General features: G+C 38.6%; 1 protein-coding gene across 2 annotated transcripts; it reads right to left on the bottom strand.

Moving 5' to 3' along the window:
• Positions 1-2,294: 2,294 nt before the first annotated feature.
• brd1a (bromodomain containing 1a) lies at positions 2,295-23,707 on the bottom strand. 2 transcript variants are annotated; one of them, XM_079622695.1, is made up of 13 exons: positions 23,372-23,707; positions 21,450-22,815; positions 21,159-21,315; positions 20,420-20,551; positions 20,195-20,323; positions 18,376-18,688; positions 17,026-17,265; positions 14,687-15,145; positions 13,765-13,873; positions 12,535-12,668; positions 11,759-11,865; positions 4,809-4,963; positions 2,295-3,443 (listed from the first exon to the last, which is right to left on the bottom strand). In XM_079622695.1, the coding sequence occupies exons 2-13, from the start codon at positions 22,796-22,798 to the stop codon at positions 3,260-3,262; spliced, it is 3,468 nt and encodes a 1,155-aa protein (XP_079478821.1). In that variant the 5' UTR covers positions 22,799-22,815; positions 23,372-23,707; the 3' UTR covers positions 2,295-3,259. The 2 variants fall into 2 exon arrangements, with proteins under 2 accessions (XP_079478821.1, XP_079478820.1); XM_079622694.1 differs by having other exon boundaries at positions 12,535-12,671.
• Positions 23,708-24,194: the final 487 nt, after the last annotated feature.

The following is a 24,194-nucleotide window of genomic DNA, read 5'->3' on the forward strand; positions in this document are numbered from 1 at the left end:
CGTGCATATGCGTGTATATTAGATGCGTCGGTCCAGTGTTAAAGTGATAAAAGTGTAAAAAAATTAATTCTGTCATTATTTATTCACTCTAAAGTTGTTCCAAACCTTTATTTATTTATTGTGCTGAACACAAAATTAAGAATGTGGGTAACCAAACAGTTGCTGGTCCCCGTTGACTTCCATTATAGGAAAAATCATATTATGAAAGTCAATGGGGACCAGCAACTGTTTGGTTACACATTCTTCTAAATAACTTTTATTTTCAAGAGAAGTAACACATTTATTTGGGTTTAAAACAACTTGAGAGAGTAAATGATGACAATTTTCATTTTTGGGGGAACTATACCTTTCATGTTAATAAAACAACAAAAAAAACAACGAGAAAAACACTCACTGTAATAGTAGCATACAGAACCTCTCCAGATCCTTCATTCCTCCATACAGAACCTTTCCAGATCCTTCAGAATCCCAGATCCACGTTGGTGCTTCTTCTCTTCAGTTCACTCCACTCATCAGGTCAGGGAACTGGGACGGTCATGGCAGAAGCTTCATTTTGTGTTGAGTTTGCTGGAGTTTGTTTTTGGATGAGAGAGGAGGATTTTTCTTGAAACCCTCCCAAACAACATCTGGTGATGTAGGGGTTGTTTGATTTTTTTTTTTTTAGGCTTTCTGACCCCAAGACTCAACTAATCTCTGCAATTCTCCATCTGTGATCCTTGAAGACTCTTTGGCCACTCAAACTTTCATCCTCACCGTCCATTAAGGCAACATAGACACACGTTCTCTTCCTGGCAGATTCGTAACATCCTTAGTTGATTGGAACTTCTTAATTATTGCCTTGATGGTCAAAATGGGGATTTTCAATTCTTTAGCTATTTTCTTACAGCCACTTTCTATTTTGTGATGCTCAACAATCTTTTGATGCACATCAGAACTATATTCTTTGGTTTTACTCATTGTGATGGATGATTAAGGGAATTTGGCCTTTGTGTTTCCTCATATTTGAACTCCTGTGAAACAAGAAGTCATGGCTGGACAATTTCATGTTCCTAGTCACCCTGGTGTGCTAAAAAAGGTTAATTAATGGGAATATACTTCAGAGATATTTTACGCATAAAAACTTCTAGGGTTACCAATAATTGTGACCAACATGTTTTGGAGAAAAACATTTATTTCATAATGTGATTTCCCCAAATGGTATTTACCAGGGGTGCCATTAATTCTGAGCACAACTGTATACACCTCTTATTGCGGAGTGCTCTCCAATCGTGTTAATTATCTGAACGTGCTCCTCCCGAACTTTGTTAATAAAACATCATTTTGTGGCTCTGTTTTTAAAACTAAAACTTTTATTGTATTGCCTAGTCATTTGCAAAATAGTAAAAACCAATATCAATTGTGATAAAATCCCGAATAGTGATTTTCTAGAAAAAAAACATTATGATATATTTTTGCCATATCGCCCACCCTTACATCAACATGATTCCATGTGACAATATTATATCGAAAGTATGATTACGACAATGAGTAGGACCTGACACATGTTGTGTAACTCCAATAGAGTTAAAATGCCAATGTATTTTTTTCACTATCTATATGGTTATTCAAATCACCAACAATTAGGACTTTATCTGCAGCCAATACTAACTCGGATAGAAAATCTGTAAATTCTTTGATGAAGTCTGTACGGTGCCCTGGTGGCCTGTATACAATAGCCAGCACAAATCTCAAACGTGATTTATCATTTACACAAGATAGTGTTACATTAAGCACCAACACTTCAAAATAATTATATTTGAAAGATATTACTATAAGATATTACTATAAATTACAGCAACCCTTTTGCGTTTCAGACGAGGCTCACGTTTATATAAGTGATCTTGCGGGGTGGACTCATTTAAAAGAATGCTATCGTCTGGTTGTAGCCAGGTTTCTGTCAAACACATCACATCTAGGTTATGATCTGTAATCATATAATTTACAATAAATGCTTTTGAAAAAAGGGACCGTATATTCAGCAACCCAAGCTTTATCATTTGTTCATCTGATTAACCAGTCTGTCTGCTTCCTGACCTTGGCCTCAGTTAGTCAAGGATAAACTCTAAGACTATGTGCCATATTACTACCCCAGTAGGGATGAATACCAACTCTTTTCAACATGTCAGGTCTGCCTTAAAAACTTTTCCAATTGTCTATATAGCACATGGTATTTTTTAGAAATATCTTAAAGTGCCATTCAACTAATAATAAGTGCTATGGTATAAAGCACTTGTTTAAATGAACAAGACTTAAATGGCTTATTTATGAATTTATTAAAAAAAATAAAAAGGACAATATCATTAACAGTTCTATTACCAAACAAATGACGTGGTATAGAAAAAAAAAGTATTCCAAAATCTACCCACTGCAACCCAGAATAAACTTAAATAAATGCAGTCACTGTAAACAGTCATATCTACTAGGACTCCCATATAAAAGTAAGAATCATAAAAAAACATGAATAATTCCTTGAAGTTCAGTAAAAAAAAAAAAAAAAAAAACTTTCACTAGCGAATAGAATTCACTGAATTCTATTCCCCCACCCCCAATAAATTAACACAAGTACAACATCCTACAGCAATTATGGAGCTCCCACGCACAAAAAATACTAAATTAAGCAAAACCATTCACTCAACACAAACAAAAGAAGTCGGGGCAGCATTTCTTTTGGTTTCATTAGAATTTTAGAATTAACGCACTTGTGGTTTCAAAACAACAAGACCATCTAATGTGAAAAACAGACAAATACAGTTATATATAGTTATATAAATACATCAAAATATGTTAAAACTGTTGTAAAAACATTCTTAGATTATAAAACCATTAATGCCAAATAAAAGGCTGTGTAAAAACTTCAATAATTTAAACATAAAAAAGCAAGCACTCTCACATTACGTCTCAGCCCTGATCACACAATGTTTCTCTATTTTTTTTCATACAATTTATTCATTTTGTTCATTTGTTCCAGCATCAATGGGTAATTATGCACGGTATAATTCACTCAAATGTATAAATACTATAAAAATGTATGTACAGTACCCATTATTGTAAATCTTCAGATTTAAGTTAGTGTTAAGTCATTTACATTATTTACAGAATTGACTTCTGTGGAAACGAGACTGGAAGATATAGAGTAGCAGAAGCCACAGAAGTCACACAGCAGGTGCCAGTCAGGAATGAGAGTTACTAAGGCTTTGAAATGTGCCTGCATTTGCCAGTCTTAGTCAATGTCACTGAGGTCACTAACAGGTTCATCTTGGACATGAGTCAGGTGGTTCATGGCGCGGTTGAAGGCGGTCTGAACAGCTTTGCGGATGGCTGAGGTGCGTCCCTCCATCATCTTAATCTTGTCGATGGTTTTGTCAATACCGAGAGGAACCATCTTGGATTTAGAAAGCCACTGCCTGGAAAAAGGAAACAGCACACACAATCCTATTTTATAAAACTTCCTCAGACACAAGTTGTTGCTCTTGCCTTTTTATTATTTTTGTGCTTTAATGAAGTTGCATGTTCAGCCTTTTAGTTTGTTTTCTTTTTTTCCTAATTCTCTACAAATGATGAAAAAATCTAACGACTCATTACTGTCACTCTTTAATTGATTTGAAGTTTACATAGTAAAAATACATTGGGTGCAACTAGATTTGCACATTTTGTGTATATTCATGTGATGATTGTCGTGATTGGTCAACTCTGCCACAGTAAAAGCTAGATATATAAACTGTGACACACTGTTATCTGATAATGATTGTGAAACCACATTTAGAGGTAGTCTTGCACAGATTTTGACCACACTTAATGAATCCAAATGAGCTTCCTTCATCTGCAGTCAGCTAAATAAGTAATATGTTAATGGGTTAAGATGGAAATAAAATGTAATGCTTGTTTTAAGTAAAGTAACTTTGTTCTTATGTTATTTGTCCTCATTTAATTGTTTCCTTGTTTAATTGAGAGCTTGATTGACAGGTGATCTGACCAATCATACTTCGCCATTCGGTCCGACAAAGCAGTCAGGAGAGTTAGTAGATTAACATGGGAGGATTTGAACTTGAAAAACGGAGTGTACTGACGCCTTTCCGCGGTTAAAACAACATTCCTTCTGATGTTTATTCATGTTTATTTGATGCTATAAATGAACTAGAAGGAAGAGATGATCGGTTCACGAGGTGATGCTCTACAGCGATCTGTCAGACACATTAAAGAGCCACAAAACGGTATTTATTGTTAACATTTATTTTAAAATGGCCAAATTTGAAAGGTGAGACTTTGTTTAATATGTTTAATTACAAAAGTAACCTGGTCTGACCTGTCTGTCAGTGTTGTCAGTCTCCTCTCTGCTCCGCGATGTATTTTTCACTGCGTGAGAACATGGTGTGGCTTCAGAGCGGCATAGCTTGTCGGACATAGCAACAGTAACTAAGGGGGGCGGGTCTTTGCGAACGGTCAATTGCCTTTAATAATGTTCGAAGTTTATATTAATTAGGCTAGTAGTTCTAGCTGTGGGATCAAAATTGGAATTGTGAATTCTGAAATTGAATTGAGTATTATTTATCATAAGTGCTGTTCATTTAATTGAGTAAAATTATTTCAATTACTGAGAACAACCGCACAATTTGACACGGTTGTCTGTAGAACAAGGACAAGTTAACTGCAGATGTGCAATACTTATGCACATACTTATGCAGGGGTTTGAGCAAACTTCTAATACTACGTATTAGTATTAGTGATCCTTTACTTCGCAAATACTAATAAATAACCTCTAAAAATCTCACCAGCTACGTTTGTTGTCAAAGAAGAGAACAAGGTAAAGTTTCTCTTCGGACTTGTACTGCAACTGTTCTCCGATCCGCAGCACGTCCAGCGGGGGCATTGGGATAGAGACTCCGTTGTGCTGGCACCCCACACGTGGCATATGAGGGTCTATGATCTGTAATGAAACCGTAACGTTAAAGAACATGACGACAATCCTGGAAACAGTCAAATGACTAGGGCTGCCCCCTAATGGTTGACCAAGCGTTAGTCGATGAGAAAAGGATTAGTCGGCAAAATTGAATTAGTCGATTGGTCACAGAACAGAAAAGCAGTCCGTGACGGATAAATCGTTCACAGGGCTGTCCATGTACTGTAGTAATTATATCGGGTAGGAAATCCAAAGTGTAGTAGCCTAACTTTAAACAATTTACACTTTAACAATAATCTAGATAAATGGGCGCTATTATTAGACATATCCAATTGCAATATGAATTTATTGTAGTCATGGAGTTTCAGATTTAAAATTTGTTTAATATGTATTAATACGTACATATCCGTATTGATAGGGGGCAGCAGAACAAAATAAGAGCAATAATTACTTATTAGTTTATTCCGTTAGTATGACTACAGGGAAAGCTAAGGGTGCTCTCACACCTGCCTCTTTAGTTGGGTTGAATCGCACTAGAGTTCGTTGTCCCTCTTGGTGCGGTTCGTTTGGGCAGGTGTGAATGCAGCAATCGCACTCGGTGCGCACCAAAAGCGGACCAGACAAGCGTACCGAGACCTCCTCGAGAGGTAGGTGGTCTCGGTATGCTTTCAAACTAACTCTGGAGCGGTTTGTTTGTGGTGAGAACGTGATCCGACCTCGAACAGACCCAACTGCCAAAGAACTGCCCATTTTTAGACTAAACCAGCTGCCGTAGTCAGTGGCGCTGTGCATTATGTCACTGTTTAGCAACATTAAAGGATTAGTTCACTTTTAAAATGAAAATTCTGTCATCATATACTCACCCTTAAGTTGTTTCAAACCTGTATGAATTTCTTTCCTCTGCTGAACACAAAGGAAGATATTTAGAAGAATGTCAGTAACCAGACAGTTTCTGGTTCCCATTGACTTCCATAGTACGAAAAAAATATACTATGGAAGTCAATGGGAACCAGAAACTGTTTGGTTACTGACATTCTTCTAAATATCTTCCTTTGTGTTCAGCAGAGGAAAGAAATTCATACAGGTTTGAAACAACTTGAGGGTGAGTATATGATGACAGAATTTTCATTTTAAAAGTGAACTAATCCTTTAATACACGCCTCCTCCTGACGTGACTTGCGATGCGCCTTCGCCGCATACCGTGCATTAAAACATTATTTTCAAGCCGCATCCTCGCTTCATTCTCAAATGTTATTGTTTGCCTAAAGTGGTGTAGACAAACTATATAATAAACTATGACCAGGGATAGAAGCAGCCCATGCAGTCGTCTCTCCGTAGTAAAAAGTGGCGTGTTGTCTGCCAGATTTTCCTCCTCTTTCTTACTTCTGGGAGTTCTGTTGGAATTTTCCCGCACGTTAATTCTGACCAATCGAAGTGCAGTTATGGAAATACGTTCAAGACACATCTGGCCATGAGTGATGTGGATGTTGTCACGTGACTGCATTTTGGTTCGTTTCATCAACTCATCAGCTGATTCGGACCAGAGCAATCAGTGTGGTGAGAAAATGAACCAAAACGCCTGAAAAATGCTACAAAGTATAATTTTTCGCCCCTGGTCCAGACCAAATGAACCGAACTGCAGATGTGAAAGCACCCTGAATGATCGGACAAAGTGGATTTAGCGTCCCAATACGTTGGATAATTACTTCTCAAAAAAAAAAAAAAAAAAACGAAATTGCAGATGGAGTTACATGTAACTGAGCAGACAAGTGTCACTCATTCAGAAGATGAGAATTCCTGATGTGAGCCGTCAGCTTCGCTGCAATCCCATCCAAGTCCACATGAAACCCATTGTTCAATGGCGCAAGCGAGAAAAACTCACCGTTCAGAAGGTCAAAGCTAGTTAACAGTCTAGAAAATCAAGAGGATTTAGCATTTCCAATTAATGCATACAATTATTATTAGGCTACTCATTTTTGTCACTATGGGGCCCACAAGAGGAAATAAAAATAAAAATTAGATTAATCTCTCATCATCCCTAAGAGAATATATGCCATTTATGCAGTGTCAGATGGCAAAAGCTCAGTCAGTTTTTACTTGCAGTTTCTGTAGTGAATAATTGACTGGGGTTTGAGACTTCTTCATTAGCATAACTCTAGCGCAGTGGTTCTCAATCTTTTTTTGGCCAGTGCCCCAGAGTGTGAAGGGACATGTTCAGCACATGCCAAAAATATGCTGATGCACAACTGTCCGAATAACTGATAACTGTCCGATAAGTGTCATGATTTAAAGGGGTCATCGGATGAAATTGTCACTTTTTCAGCTTTTTTTGCATTTAGTTAGGTTTCTGGCTTGTCTGCCAGAGCAGAAAAGCTGAAAAGAAAACGCGTAGCCAGTTTGTTATCAATCAATCAATCAATCAATCAATCAATCAATCAATCATTTTAATTCTAAAGCACGTTTAAAAACAACACGAGTTGACCAAAGTGCTTTACAGACCCAACCTTACAAACCCATAGCCAAACACACCATACGCACTAAATAAAACCACATGTAGCTAAGAACAGTTAAAAGCAGCAGAGAAGAAGTGGGTCTTCAACCTAGATTTAAAACACTCAATGGAATCACAGGATGTAAAGGAAGACTATTCCAAAGACGCGGTGCTGCTACCGCAAAGGCACGATCTCCCTTAGTTTTTAACCGAGATTTTGGAACATTTAAAAGAAAGCTTTGAGAGGATCTTAGTGGTCTAGCAGCAACATGATGCTGTAACAAACTATAATATATACAGGGGCAAGCCCTTTAAAAAGCATTAAAAAAAGGACCTTGTATTGCACCCTATACTCCACAGGGAGCCAGTGCAGAGAAGCCAGCACCGGAGAGATACTGGAACATTTGCTAGTGCCAGTCAACAATCTGGCCGCAGCATTCTGCAGCCGTGAAAGCAACTTCTTGACCCCAGGGATGATGGGACGAGCGGAGGAAATAGAGCTCCCCATTTCCACCGTAAAGGTTCTCCCCTGTAAATACGATAAAAACCACCTTAATACAATCCCTCTAATGCCCATCACTGACTCTGACGCTCAAGGAGAATCCCATGATCCACTGTATCGAAGGCTGCACTCAGATCCAGTACAGTTCCCAGAATCCACAGACAAAAGCAAGTCATTGGTCACCTTGAGAAGGGCAGTTTCTGTACTATGCTGAGGTCTAAAACCCGACTGGAATGTATCAAAAATATTGTTTTTATTTAAAAAATTTGAAAGTTGGTTAAGAATCCGTCCTTCGGATGAGACGTTAAACCGAGGTGCTGACTCTCTGTTGTCATTAAAAATCCCAGGATGTCCTTCAAAAAAAAAAAAAAAAAAAAAAAAAAAAAAAAAAGAGTAGGGAGTCATCCCCATATCATTCCCATATCACTGATTTTCTTCATCACTGTCTCCTCTCCACCAGTAAGCTGGTGTGTGGTGGGCGTTCTGGCGCAATATGGCTGCCGTCGCATCATCCAGGTGGATCCTGCACATTGGTGGTGGTGAAGGAGATTCCCCAACGCTTCCATAACGCTTTGAGTACCCAGAAAAGCGCAATATAAATGCAACAAATTATTATTATAAGAACTACCTTCTCCAGCATTTTAGCTAAAAAATACACCATAGAAATAGGTTTATAATTGTTTAACACCGACTGGTCTGAACTCGTTTTTTTTTTTTTAAAGAGGCTGCACAAGAGCGTGCTTAAAATATGATGGCACCAGCCTCTCTATAAGACTCTGATTCACTACAGATGATATAGTTGGACCCACCGCATCCCAAACCTGAATTAACAAGCGGGGCGGGATGATATCATGAGAGCAATAAGCTAGCTTGAGATATTGGGAAATTTCTAACAGGTCTGAAGTAGTTACCGGCTTACGTCTACTTAACTGGCCAGAGGTAAGAGAACCAGGAGGTTAAAAATGGCTTTTGAACCCAGACAGAACTAGAGATGCTGGATCTAATAGCGATGCTGGATCTAATAAAAGTGCAAAAAAAAAAAAAAAAAATCACAAGCTCTCTCTGAATTATCGGAAACAATAGCAGGATTTAAAACTGTGTATTAATCATACGAAATAATATTTTAGGACTGCACTGATTCATTCTTAGAGATTGAATCAGGGAAATGCGCCTTAGCCGCTTTGACAAACTGTTGCTGAGATACAGTTTTTGATTGTACCCGTTTCCAGGGGGCAATACAATCCAAAATATGATTACAGCCCATATTTAAATCAGATACCAAAATAGATGGATTGTACTCAATAACTGGCATAAGGGCATTGTACTGGTCAGAAAACAGAGGCAAAACCAGCATTGATAGCCCGAGCTCAAAGAGCTCTCCCAAAGAGAGCCAAGCAAATATGACATTAAACATAATAACAAATGATCTGAGAGCCCCAAGTTCTTAATAGTCAGCTCACCCACAGATGACAAAACCAAATCAACAGTACACCCCTGCTTATGCGTCACGCTTGCCCCGTCTCCTAAAGCGTTTCCTTCTCCTTTGACCGCAATCCGAAAGGCCGCACAGATCCACAGCTGCGCGTGCGATAAACGGGGAAATCACAAAACTTATTTCCACCCGAGTAACAGCTGGAAGCCACCGCCGACTCTCTGAGACTTAAAGAACATCGTGCTCATAAACACAAAGAGAACTAACTCGCTACACCAACAAGGATAGAAATGGGACAAAAACTAATAAAACATACAACACAAACAGCAACCGATGGGATGCCGAACGACTAACAGGCGCCATCTTTTAAGATTGCCATCTTGATTAAAGCAAGATTAAACTGGATTAAACTAAACTATACCTTTTCTATCTCCATATATTCTCTGGCTCTGTCCTGTTTTGATGAGCTCCTGAAGCTCCACCCTCTCCTGGAAAGGGGGCCGGGAGCACCAGCTCATTTGAGACGCACAAAAAAAAAAGGCACGTTTTTCCTCGCCCCCAAAAAGTGGCAATTTTAACATGCTTTAAAAAAATTATCTGTTGGGTATTTTTAGCTAAAACTTACATACACACTCTGGGGACATCAGAGACTTATCTTGTAAAAGGGGCATCCGATGTCTCCTTTAAAATGTTTTGGCATTGTTTCTAAGGCTTTATAATTGCATTCTAAAAAATTACATTAAAAAAAAAACGGAAAAACACTGCTGCACTCACAGAGTCCAGCCAAATGAGCATGTCATCCAGAACAATTAAAAACTATTGATTACATGACAGCTGTCTTATAAGCCCAAGAACATTTCAAAGTCCAATTGTTATATTTTGAAATATTATAAAAAGCATGAGAGATGCAATAGGAATGACCCGAAATTTTGTCCCACAAAAAAAGGTCATCCGAAAATGCGAAAGGATAAAAATTATTGGCCGAATTTAACAGAAACCATTTCTTTAAACTCCAATAACAAAAACAAATAACATGGATAAAAAGTGTGAAATTATCTGTTTTATGTAAACAGTGATTAATGATAGATGCTATATTGTTGAGCTTACAGTTGAGACAGGCAAACCCTCTCTCTCTCTGTGTGTGTGTGTGTGTGTGTGTGTGTGTGTGTGTGTGTGTGTGTGTGTGTGTGTGTGTGTGTGTGTGTGTGTGTGTGTGTGTGTGTGTGTGTGTGTGTGTGTGTGTGTGTGTGTGTGTGTGTGTGTGTGTGTGTGTGTGTGTGTGTGTGTGTGTGGTGGAGAAAGACTCATGGAGAAATTTAAACAAACAAGTTCAACAGGACAACAATTCACTGAGAGCGTTTACTCTCACTTGTGCAAAGGTTGTTTAACACTAATTATAAAACGTATAGTTCCAGTCCTTGATTCTGATTGGTTGAGCCGTGTTCGAAGCCGTTGTAAATTACTCAACAAACACACCCGTGACCGCATTACATTAGTATTAATGTGCAACTGCCGTTTGTAATTCTTTGTTGCTGCATGTTTTTTAACAACCTATTTGGAACTACATTGCTTGGCGGAGGAATAAATGTGTTATAACGTGTTATTACATGGCTTGGTTGAATTCTAATGTAGAATGCAGTCTGTTATTTCTTGTTAACAGACCGCTGCTAAGTATAACACACCGTTGCCATGAAAAACAGAGCGTTGCCATGGACATGGTGTTCTTTAACAGAAGCGATACAGTCGTTTTTAAATCAAACTCCTTTTTAAATCAATATTTTGTGTCAAATTATTGATTTATTTGGTAGGTAGCCATGTAATAAGCGGGATAATGTATAGCGAGGCGGTTGTTATAGCGAATACAACCCCTCCGCTTCGGGCTCCCGATCAGCCTGTCGGTGTTGTATTCGCTATAACAACAACCACCTCGCTATATATTATCCCTTACATATTTTTTGTTGCTGGTGTTTATTTTATGAATAAAATAAATATTAAAATGAATATTTTTATTGAGTAACCGTTTTATAAAAGCAATAAGCCCCTTGAACTCTGAGTCGTGCCTAACAACGCCCCTTAGCTGTTCTAAATCCACTGTTAAACATGTCTTCACGGGGCTCATTGGTTTCATTAACGCTATACGTCACACAAGAGAAACAATGTCACATGTTTTACTTGTGTCTGTAATGTCAAAACCTTGACAATTTTCATTATTATAAAGAATAAATAAAACATAACATGACACAATTTAATGAAACGTAAATTGAAACGGTTTTAAAAGCAAATTTCTGTAGATGGGTTTCATGAGAAAATGAGAAAGCTTACAGGAAGTGAATAAGGGAGGAAGAAAGGAAGAGAGAGAGAAATAGCTAGTTTCTACACATGCACATTCAGACTCACCAGGGCAGGGTAGGAGGGGTATCCACTACATTTAGCCCAAACTAGTTTGAGAGGTTCCAGCATAACTGTGGCACTAGTGGGCATCCAAATACTGCTGTTGCCAACTTCTATGAAAGCAGGAATATCAACAAAACATGTTATGATGGCGCAAACATTCAACCATGATACTCACAATAACTACAGAGTTAAGACTATTAAATATCCATTAGGTCTTAGTGATTGCCAGAAAAAAAATCTCAATATTTTAGATAATATCGCGTAGTATTTACACTAAAATGTCAAGACTTTTTTTAAACACTATCAAACAGCAACGATAGACAATTAGATTCATAATGTTAAATAAAACCAAATTAAATGTTTAAAATAATCAAGGCACATTTTAATGCATGCGGACATTTTTAATTATTAACTAGACAAGGAACTAGTGTGAGTGTGTTTACGTTGTAGAACAAAACATGTCAAGTTATGTTTACCACAGGCTTTACTTTACTCAGAAAAAAAGAAAAGAAAAAACTGCATAGGAAAATCTCAGAGACCACTGGCGCACTTAGTCTTCCGGGTTCTGACGTCATCCCTGAACCACTCTATTTTCAGTGGCAATGATAAATAAAATAGCTGACTTGCTAATAAAATAATAACTTGTTTATAGAATTGTTGAATAAAAACATTATCACACTCATAATTGTGAATATCAGCAGCACAGCTGTGATTAAATTTTTCATTGATTGCAATGGACAGTACACATCAGTAAAAAGGACAGCGATGTGGATACCTACCAGCAGCTATTCTAGCAGCTTTGGCGAAATTTCTACTCTCGATGCAAGCAATAATCTCACTCTTGTCCTCCACCGTGTTCCTCCGGATGAGGGCTGGCTTTCCCTTCCCACACTTCGGAAGATTTAGTGCGATACTGCTAAAGACAGATGAGAAAACATGATGAGTGATGTGAATTGTAAAAAAATGACAAAAACAAAAAACACATGAAAATAAGAATAATGCAGGGATACATGGATGTGCATTTGTACCATTTAAGCACTTGACCGATTAAAAGTAGATATATTTCTTTATGCGCGTGTGTGTTTGTGTGTGTGTGTGTGTGTGCGTGTGTGTACAATTATTGGCAACCCTTCATTTAACACTTTGAGGAGCCTTCAACTGGCAAGAAAACAGCACTCAATTCCCTCTTATAACACATTAAGTTGATGAACACATGGCAAGGGATTTGAGCCCATTCCTCCATATAGGATCTTTCTGGATCTTCATCTCATCCCACAGGTTTGCTGTGGGGTTTGGTCTAGGGGACTGCTATGTCCATGGTAAAACCTTCATTTTGTGGTCAGTGGACCTTTTTGTTGTTGATTTTGAGGTGTGCCATTGTCCTGCTGGAAGATCCTACCACAGCCCAGTTATGCTTCCTGAGAGGTGTTAATATGTCCCAGAGTTTATGATACCATGTCCTAACAAGTTTTTTCCAGGCATTTGAGGGGGGTGGGGGGGATAACCAAACATAAAAGGTACAAATATTTGGCAGAAACACTTTCATGTAGTCCACATTTATTTATTTTTTGTCTAATCTTACTACAATTGAAGGTTTAATTTTTGCGAATATTTTTAATCAAAGACTAAGAGAAATTATTTTTAAAAAGTTCAATATTAGTAAAGAACGCTTTATGTTATTGTTGTGTATTGTAAATGACAGATTATTTTTCTCAAAAAGGGATCTCAAAAACATGGACTGAATATTACTGTCACATGACAAACATTCAACAGAGCGCCCATGAGCCAAGATGGCAGTCTGCAGATTGTGTATTTTCAGGTGAATGAATATGAACCAGTTAAACAACTCCCGTTGAGTTTAATCCCTTGGAAAGTATGAGATAATACCAATTCTTTTGTCTACACTAGTTCATGTAAAAAAAATGGTAAACAAACATGAAGAAATAAGCACAATGCTATTGAAAGGAAATGGAACATCCTCTCTCAAAGGTACTCTCTCAACTACCCACCTGTTGCTGGAAGACATGCTTGATTCAGAAGCGCACCTGCGACGAGGCTCCAACTGCCTGCTAGAAGACAACTCCTCCTCCTGATGCAGGCCAAACCCGTTTGACAGCCCTAACAGACACAAGGAAGAGTGAGAGGGAGCGCTTTTACAAAAGTGCTAACGTTATTAAAGGGATAGTTCGCCCAGAAATTAAAATGAGCCAATGATTTACTCACCCTCAAGTCATACTAGATGTACATGACATTCTTCTTTCAGACGAATACAATCGGGAGTTATATAAAAAAAATCCTGGCTCTTCCAAGCTTTATAATGGCAGTGAATGGCTGTTTAAAAAATGTCCAAAAAAGTGCATCTATCTATCATAAAAGTGCATCCATCCATCATAAAAGTGCATCCATCCATCATAAAAGTGCATCTATCCACCATAAAAGTGCATCTATCCATCATAAAAGTGCATCTATCCATCATAAGTGCATCCATCCATCATAAAAGTGCATCTATCCTGCATCCATCCATCATAAAAGTGCATCCATCCATCATAAAAGTGCATCTATCCATCATAAAAGTGCATCCATCCATCATAAAAGTGCATCTATCCATCATAAAAGTGCATCTATCTATCATAAAAGTGCATCCATCCATCATAAAAGTTATGATGGATAGATGCACTTTTATGATGGATAGATGCACTTTTATGGACTTCAAAACAGAAACAACCATTCACTGCCATTATAAAGCTTGGAAGAGCCAGGACATTTTTTAATATAACTCCGATTTTATTTAAAGAAAAATGTCATATACACCTAGGATGACTTTAGGGTGAGTAAATCATGGGCTAATTTTCATTTTTGGGTGAACAATCCCTTTAATTTGCATTTATATCAATCACAATGGCCCTTTTTGATTTGTCCTGCAGATTCTACCTGTGTCCAGCCGTTTGATGGGCGATTGGTCCTCGCAACTGTCTCCACTGGCACTCCGCGGCCTCTTCCTGGTGTGGAGCAGCGTCTCCAGGCGCGGTATGACGACTGACAGGAATGTTTTTGTACCTAACCGAGAACTGCCTTTGGGAGTTTCACCATCATCAACGGGCTTATGAGGGCTTGTGCTTTTTGATTTGCGGAAAAGAACAGAAGTCCGTCGGTTTACTGGGCTTGACGGCTCGGCCAGAGTTGACGTAGCTACCACACTGACATCGCTGTCCTCTATCTGCAGATGGGAGTGTCCATTGAGTGACTGGGAAACGCGCTCCTTGCGGCGTCTGTGTTTGTCGGGGCAGGGTTCTATAGGTTTCAGGGTGGGTGGCTCAGAGTGACTTCCCGCGTTCATGAGGGGCAGCAGTGAAGCAGATGACTCAAGCTTAGGTGGGACAGATTTATCACCTGCCATGAAACAAGGAGATACTGTCACACATTGTATAAACTGACCAATGCATGGCATTTTTTTATTTTCTCAGAAAAATGCGAGCTGTATTGTAGGTGGTTGACAGGACGATGCTATCCAGTTGCTTGTGTGTTTTCGGCGCTATGCCATGCAGTAGCTAGAGAGTTTCTCAACCATCCTGCTCTTGGAAGGGCCAGTCATGCAAAGTTTAGTTTCAACCCTGATCAAACTCTTTATTTAATGTGATTTTCTAGTAATCCTGAAGACCTTAAGAGCTTGTTCAGGTATGTTTGATTAGGGTTGAAGCAGGACTATGGCACACCAGGAACATGTTGTTGTTTTATTTCAATATATCGTGCAGCCCTATTCTAAAGAGTGTTTTTAGAGAATTGTTAGGCATTTGCTTAAGGTGTTACAAGTGTTTTTTTCCCATCTCATAGGCCACGATCTTCCTAAAATTTAAATTTCCTAATTATTTACTCACCCCTAAGCCATCCAAGATATACATGACTTTCCTTCCTTACCCGAATATAAATAAAAGGAATAGTTCACTTCAAAATGAAAGTTCTGTCATCCTTTACTCACCCTCAAGTTGTTTCAAACCTGCATAAATTTCTTTCTTCTACTGAACACAAAAGAAGATATTTTGAAGAATGTCGGTAACCAAACAGTTGATGGACCCCATTGATTTCCATAGTGTTTTTTTCCTACAATGGAAGTCAATGGGGTCCATCAACTGTTTGGTTACCGACATTCTTCAAAATACCGGTATCATCTTTTGTGTTCAGCAGAAGAAAGAAATTCATACAGGTTTGAAACAACTTGAGGGTGAGTAAAGGATGACAGAACTTACATTTTGCAGTGAACTATTCCTTCAAGGTTTTGAAGGAAAACATTCCAGGTTTTTTCTCCATCTAATTGCAAGCGAATGGGGCAAAACGCAGTCTACGATACGAGTAACCATCCGAATGTGCTCATGTCACATGCGAGGCTCTGAACTCAACCCTCTCGTCTTGAGGCGAGTAAATATCCAGGAATTTTTTTTTTTTGGTTGAACTATTCCTTTAACTGATGCACGCACTTCAACTTGATTTCCTGTTAAGACTGGACTCAAGAGCATTCACAACAATGGGAGTAAAACAATTAGATTAAAACAATAAATCTACAAACCTGGACTAGAGACAATGAAACAAGGGGACAGAATTATCTCTTTTCAAACCTCATCTATCCAGAACTTTCCTCTCCCTCAAGTCCAATAGGCTCAGGTCATTTAAAGTTGACTCATCGTGCCTAAAGTTCACTTAGAATGCTTATATACAACATATAATATAATAATATGTCCAAGTGCGATTTGTAAAATTGTCTCAATTTCAAACGTGTTAAGTGCACTTTACAGAAACGCAAGAAAGAGACTTGCAAGCAGAATACTTTTAACCATGCTGATGGATTCCATTGTCGGGCCAACGGTTGGTTCATATAAGGTCTTGGGAGTCTCTACTAATCTACTAATGAGTTTAATAAGGTGTGCTTGATATAGGAGTCATACAAAACGTGCAGTGTTCTCCAGTGTGAACTTCAAGACCAGGGTTGGGAACCATTGTCAAACAAGAAAAATTATAAGTCTAATTGATTAGAAAAGCATTATCACCTCTGGAGACAAACAAGTAGTTGTTTGTTTGTTTATATTAAGTATATTTTGGGGCATTTTTAGCTTTTATTGGACAGGACAATTGATTAGAAGAGAGGGGGTTGGGATCAGAAAAGCTGGGACTCTAACTTGGGACAATGGTGATATGTCAACGTGTTGCCCACAAGGCTTTGACAAATGTTCAACTGGTTAATAGCAAGAAAACTTCAAACCAAGATTTTTCAAACAAACCTTTTTGAAGGATATGGCCAGCTTGTTCCTCAGCATTCTTCAGTTCAGCGGCAGGAAGAGCTTTCCTCAAACTCAGCTCCATCCTCACGTCACCAATGATTTTCTTGAGCAGCTTCAGTCGCCTGCTCCGGGACGGGCTACATTTCATTGCTGTAGTTAGATCCATCTTTTCTAGTAGCTCCCTCAGCTGCTCTTCAAATGACATCTGCTCCCGATTGGCTGGAACCAATAAGCGGTCCACTGAAACAAGAAGAAGAATTGTTTATTGATTGATTTGTTAAAGCGTAGGGATGGGTTCTGATTCCACTTCTATTCCAATTTTAAAATTCCATTAGTGATTCTTAGTTTCAAGGAAGCAGTAAATTGACCAGTACCAGTCAGTACATCTAAGAGTGATATTTATCAAGAAATGCCATTGCTTAGACACAAAGACATGGGACCCTATCATACACTTAGGGCAATGCGGCGCCAGGCACGACGCAAGTGTTTTTGCTAGTTTCAGCCCGACGCAGTTTTCATTTTCACGTCCTGCGCCACGTTGTTTAAATAGCAAATGCATTTGAGCGCCCATGGGCGCTCTGGTCTGAAAACGAGGTGAGTTCAGGCGCATTGTTGGTGCGTTGCTATTCTGAGGCAACTGATATAGACTGTGCCATTGACCAACTGAAACCTGGTCAAAAGTCAATGGCGCAGTTTTTGTTTTGTTATTTACGGAGTAATATGAGCCTATAGGCGGGTCCAAAACGGCGTACACTTTGTCCTGTAGATGGTCTGCTTGCGTGCTTTAACTTCACGCACGAGCAGATCCGTTTCCTCGCGAGAGAAGCGTTTGGTTTTTCCGCTTGCAAATTCCGCCATGTAAATAGCTGTCTTTTAAAGGGAATGGGAGATGAGACTGATTGGTTTATTGCACGTTACGCCCAAAACACACCCATTACTCATTAAGAGAATAGGGACAGTTTGAGACCACGCGCCAGGAGCTTAGACCATTTTTCCCGTCGTTTAACTAGCAAAAGTGGATTCGGACACACGAAAATAGGGCCCATGAGCTTGAATAAAATACACTTTTGCTAGATTTTTTTTAAAAAGGCAAAAGAAAAACAGTGGGATTCACAATTTGTTTTACATGTAAATACAGAAAATTATTTTACACCATCACATAAGGTGCAGTGAGTTTAGTTTGCTTTATGTCCATGAGTAATTCCATTCTACATGCAGGTTCACATCATTTTGATATTGCAAAAACATTGTGGCTACGATAAATTGCCACAAGCACAAATTGTCACTGTTGGCTGGTGGACACAAAAAAACTGTAACCTGATCAGTATACCAGTAAGTTTGTGCATTTACCATCTTCCCAGGAGAAAGGTGCGGATGGCTCAATCTTGGGTTGTTCGCGCAGGTGCATGCCAGTTTCAAAATCAAAGCCGATTGTCTGAACATCTCGACGAGTTTTCCTGAGCACAGCTCCACCCTGGTCTCTCAATCTAACAGCAGTCCTGTAGAAGAATGAATCCTTGCCATTGTACTTCATGCAGTTTTCAATAATGAGATTGAAGTCTGCTTCAAATTCATCCAGACATTTGTAGCCTTGTGCATCAATGCGTTTGCTCATGGTGGAAAAATCCATTGGGTGTATGATGTGGTCCATATAGTCAGGCACCTGTGAGCAACACACACACAAAATAAAGGTGAAATTCAGATCAGTGATAAAGACTCACCCAAGCAATGCAAGTGCTTGTGTTTGTGCTGCATATCATTTTAATTGTTTAACAGCATCAGTATCGGTGATACTGTCCTTCATTCACAATATTTATTTGCACTTACAAGTACTTATGTGAAAATATATTCATGAATAAGAATTTTAATGTTGGGTGTGATTAATCATGATTAATTACAGAAACCTATGCGATTGATTACTCGATTCACATCACTATTATTTTCATCTTTGTCTGTACATAAACATTCATCTTACAGACTGAATATACTGGTAATACAGCTGGTTGGACGCTATGGGGTGCTATGGGGTCATTTTTGTTGTTCAATGGCTGCTCAAGTTCAAACTGACTTTTCTTTTCTTTTCTTTTTTTAATACATTAAATAAACTTATAATTTATTTATTCTAAAAATAAGTGCAGCAAGATTAAATGAAAAGTGCTGTTCACCAAGCCTCTAATGTTTCAAGAGTTTGGTCATTCCTTTAATGGTCTTCAATGCAGCTAGATTGATAGCTTCACAGTGCTTCGCTCTGTATTATTAATTATAACCGGATGACGACCCACTGACTTTTCTTAAATGAGTCTCTGACCTCGCACAATTGTTCACGTCACATAATAATATTTGTAATTTTGATATATTTTGTAATTTTATCGTTTTGATACGTTGGTCAAGAAAATCGGACTTCCAATACATTAATTTAGCTTAATTTATCATTGGTCGTAGACTCTTTATTAGGCAACTATTCATTATTCAAGGCTTATTTATTCATTGAGCTTTTGATAGCAGCTGTTGTTAAGTTTTAATTCATATTTGTCCACTTTTACCTGATATACAGTCAACCCTACATTTATTCAGAAACCTTCAACATTTCTCACATTTTTACAGTTTATTCACTATATAGTTTAGAAAATGTTAATAAAATTTGAGAAGAACTTAGAGTTATCAAATCAGTTAATTGTTAATCAACTGAATTAGGTTGAAAAGCTGTCATACGTTACATTTTAAATACACAATTAGATAATACCAATTTAGGTTAAGCAATTAAAGAAAGAACACTTATGAAAAATATGGTCAGGTCAAAGTGTTTGAATAATTTTGGTCTCAAATTTTACTGGTAGTCCACTCTATGAAGAATTTTTGGGTATAATGTCACAGTTTACTTTATTTTCCTATTCTCACTTACATTAAATTAACTATAGTGTCCAGCACCGATGAGTAAAAAAATATTTTTTTTTTGGTTCGACCGTATATTGTGCACCCTGATTTAGCTTGTAAAATTCTCCAAGCATATGTTTGGCTTGAAAAGCGTGCTTGGGCTATGTTTCTTCAAATATATTTATTTAAAATTTGGACACTTAAATTACAATATAATACTTGTTGTATGTAGACAATCTATGCAAAGTGAAATGCCTTTCGACTACTTTTAAAGTTAAGGCAACTGCAGACCAACCTCTTTAATGCTGACAGGCTCTGCAAAAATGTGTGCCTGGTCTTTCTCCTGTAACTGATCAAGCACAGCCCTCAGAAGGACTGTGAAAGGAGTGAGTTGGAACTCCATTAAAGTCTGCTGAAGCTTTATCTGCAACAGAATCACACGAGTCATCATCCAGGAACATGCACATGCAAACTAAACATGATCAATATCTTGACGTGCAGCATAGTGTTCTCCTCATACCTCCTCTCTCTTGAGTTTCTCTCTCTTCCTAATGAGCTCCAGCAGGAGTCGTGCTCGCTCAAGGTCGTGTCTCACCCGTTGCCACTCTTTCAGCTGCTCCTTCAGTGCTCGAGTCTCCTCCTCTGACTGTTTCTGTCGTCACAATGGTTTAAAGTTTGAAATAAACTATTATCAATAGGGGTGTAATGATCACGATTCAATACATATCACAATACTGAACTCACGATACGATATTATCGCGATACTCCAAGACATATGGTAATAGGTTAACATAAAATGTACTGTTGATTAAAATGCTACATTTGATATTACATTGTGGGTGTAAATGAATAGGCTTTTGGACTTGGTGCTGGTAACCCAATGCACAGGACAATAGTGACACCAGAATAAAAATATTCATGATTCTGAAGCTGAAAATACAGAATTATTTTAGACGACTATGGATGCACTCTGTCACTGACTAGATATATAAATAAATAAAACTCTTTACTGGTAAGATAAAACATTTGGCATTATCAGGACCCACAAATATTCCCCCATTGCATTATTATACATTATATTCCACATTATATATAGAAGTTTATTGTAGTACTTACTTGCACTAAAACTCTGTAATCTTTTTCCTCACAGTAATGTTTCTTTTGGGTGAACTATACACAATACATTAATGCATTTTTGTATAGCGATATATTGTTACACTAGTTATTAATATTCAAAAACGTGCTTAGGCATCATTTACCGGCTGTGTTTTTTTCTGGGAATGTAGGCTAGTTTGGAGGCGTCTGTTGAGTGGCACTCCATTCCTTGACTGCCTTTTAAGGGTCCAATACTTCAAGACTAGTTCGCCAAATGCCGCCTTCTTCTGTAAAGAAACTTGATTGAGGATTGTGTTTAACCTGTAGGAAAATGACAGCGTACAATGAAGTGAAATATTTAAAGCAATCTAGTAGCTAATGCTAAAAAAAGAGAGCACAGCACTGAAATGGCTTAAAAGGGTTTGATATCTCAAAATCAACAGATTCGAACATACCTTTCAGATGAAAAGCTGGGTACAGACACAGAGGGAACTTGGGCTACAACATCTACCTCATTGTTTTTAAGTCTCTTCTGCTTTTTTAATCCTGCCCTGCTGCTCTTTTTGTCCACCGACTGACAAAGTCTGTAATTTGTCTTAATGTCATTATATATTGTAAGTGGTCTTTTAACAGAGCCGTTTGGGGTGTGGGCGCCACAGTAAGCAGTCTTTTTTACTGATAAGGTTGGTAAACCTGAGTCAGTCAACTCTTTAATGGGCTCCATCTTCATAAAGAGACCAGCCTTCTGCGCACAGCTGACATGGAAAGCGGTGTAGCAGTTGGCTTTGTGGCACTGGATACAAGCCCCAACTCCTTTTTCTTTACAGAGGTAGCAGGTGAGCTTCCACCGAGCAGGCGGGATGTTTGAGACACCATCGATAGGCTCAATGAAGACCGTATTGGAGAACCCAACCTCCGGAACCCACAAAGCACAAACCACGTGTCCCCATCGGTCATCTTCCGTCTTTTTGACCGCTCCTCCCTTGTTAGGGCAGAGGATGCAGCTAGCGGGTTGTGTAGGAGACTGAAGACAATGTCGGCAAAGCCACTGGCCCTCTGGAATATACGGAACGCCATAACAATCCTGATGAACGGCTAGGTTGCACATATCACAGAAGAGGATGGCGTTGCTGTCCATGCAATCTCCATCCATACATATGCAGCAAACAGCGTCTTCGTCAATTAAGGACTGGAGGTTCTGTTGGCCCTGACTCTCTACGAATGATTCTTTTTCAAAACGGTCAAGAAGGAATTCGAAGGCATTGTGGGAAACCTGGTTAAGGCCTTCGCACTTTCTTTTGTCGTTGACCAGCTCAAGCCAGGCATAGTCTTCTTCGTCCATATCATACTCGACCTCCTCGTTCAGCTCTTCTGAAGTTTTCTCCTCATACTTGTAGTATGTAGAAGGTCTACGTGGGATTGCTGTGAGATTGTAATCCACTATGCGGAATTTGGGCTCGGGAAGTGTGCAATCTTGCACCGGAGTTTTTTGCGCTGTGACAACAGCGTTCTTTTTCTGCTGGTTGTTTTTGAGGCGTGCAGAAGTTACCAAAACCTGCTGGTGTTTTTCAGCGTTCTCCTTATTGCTGGTGCACTCTATAATTTCCTGCGCCATGGGATCCTCATCCGTTATGATGTCGAGCTTGTCAAAGATGCTGATCCGGTGCAGCCGGCCATCGACTTCCAGTTCCACCATCGTCTGGGCCTGGGCGCAAGTCAGCGTCTCGGGGTTCGGTGAATGTTTGATGGGACAAGGCAGCCGATGGGGGGTGTATACTTTGTTAGGCAGAGATTTTCTTTTCATTGGGGATCCTTACAAAGCTGAAAAGAGAGAACTGCTGTTATTCGTGACGCAAAACAGTGCAGCAGAATTAGTCAAAAATAAGTCACGCTTATTTACTTGACTCCTTCTAAATAACTTATCCATGTCATCAAGGAGAAAGTTATTCAAACTTACTGGGTTGTCATGGTACAATGATAGCAATTCCATGATAATTTTAATACATACCACAGCAATGCAATGTATTTCTAATTATACTGCAGTTTTACCACGGTATTATTAAGGTACTACAAGAGAACATTGACTACTAATGCTTCAAATCGAAGCATTTACGGGAATCATAAGTGAGAGTTTAGACATTTTGGTCATTATATGTGCATTGCAAACATTCGATTAGAAGCTTCTTTTTTAACATCAGGGCCGCGTTTAGGGATCGTCTATCCCTTTAAATATTGACTAGGCAGGCATTTCCTTATGTTTTGAGACACCATAACGATGCACATTCAAACGTTATCGCTTTATAACCCCATGCATTATGAAAACAGGTGCACCCCTGCAAATCGCAAAACACTGACCGATATTTTAGGATCATATTACCTCTGATGGATAAAGAGGGGAGCAGCTTTCTAACGCGATGGCGAGATGGCCTGCAGTGATTCCGTACGCAATGTTCTCATCCAAAGCCCACTGATTTAGTTCTGCATGGATAAATCTGGAATGCGGCAGAACCTTAACCACAGCGGCCGCCAGGACTATAATACTGGATTAATAATCACTAGGAGAACACTTGGTTTACGTGCCATTCAAAGGCAGTGTCGTTTCCTTCCCTGCAACGAGCGGCGAGTCGATACGATTCTGCGCCTGCAACCAACAACAATGCGGATGGTTCACTACGAATGGACGTCCTACCCGCAACGCGCTACGTCATGACGTACAGGCTGGGCAACATTACTTCATTGTTATGAATATTTTATTTTATTAAGGAAATGTACTTTATTTATTTGGTCCCGTTTCCAGACAACTTTTTAAATTGTTTTTAGTCGATAAAAAAATTAATTGTTCTAACTTTCCAAAGAAAGAAAGCGCAAGGAAGGGTGATCATAACATGTGTGACTTATAGTTTCTACTACTATTTTTTTATTTGCACTATTTATTTATAATATAGCCATGATTGTTGTTTGTAATGTCTTTTTTTTTTTTCAACAACAAAATCCCAACCTATTAAATACATACTAATTTACTTGTACTTTTTTTTATCACTATCATAAACAGGAAACATACATGAATAGAAAGCTGGTTAAGGACAATATATAGTATCTCTTAATTAATAAATACAGAAAAATATCACGTTTTTTATACCACTGCCCTTAACACATTTAAATATCGAAGGGTGTTTTGCCTATGGTTTTGCCCACCCCTT

The sequence above is a fragment of the Phoxinus phoxinus genome (assembly GCF_949152265.1).
Source record: "Phoxinus phoxinus genome assembly, chromosome: 9".
NCBI classification, from domain to species: domain Eukaryota; kingdom Metazoa; phylum Chordata; class Actinopteri; order Cypriniformes; family Leuciscidae; genus Phoxinus; species Phoxinus phoxinus.

Coding starts and splice junctions, on each gene's coding strand:
- brd1a (XM_079622694.1), bottom strand. CDS start 22,798: ATGAAAAGAAAATCTCTGCCTAACAAAGTATACACCCCCCATCGGCTG. Junction 17,266..18,375: donor ACCTTTCTCCTGGGAAGATG/GTAAATGCACAA, acceptor TTCTTGTTTCAG/TGGACCGCTTATTGGTTCCA. Junction 3,444..4,808: donor TTTGACAACAAACGTAGCTG/GTGAGATTTTTA, acceptor TCCTTTTTCCAG/GCAGTGGCTTTCTAAATCCA.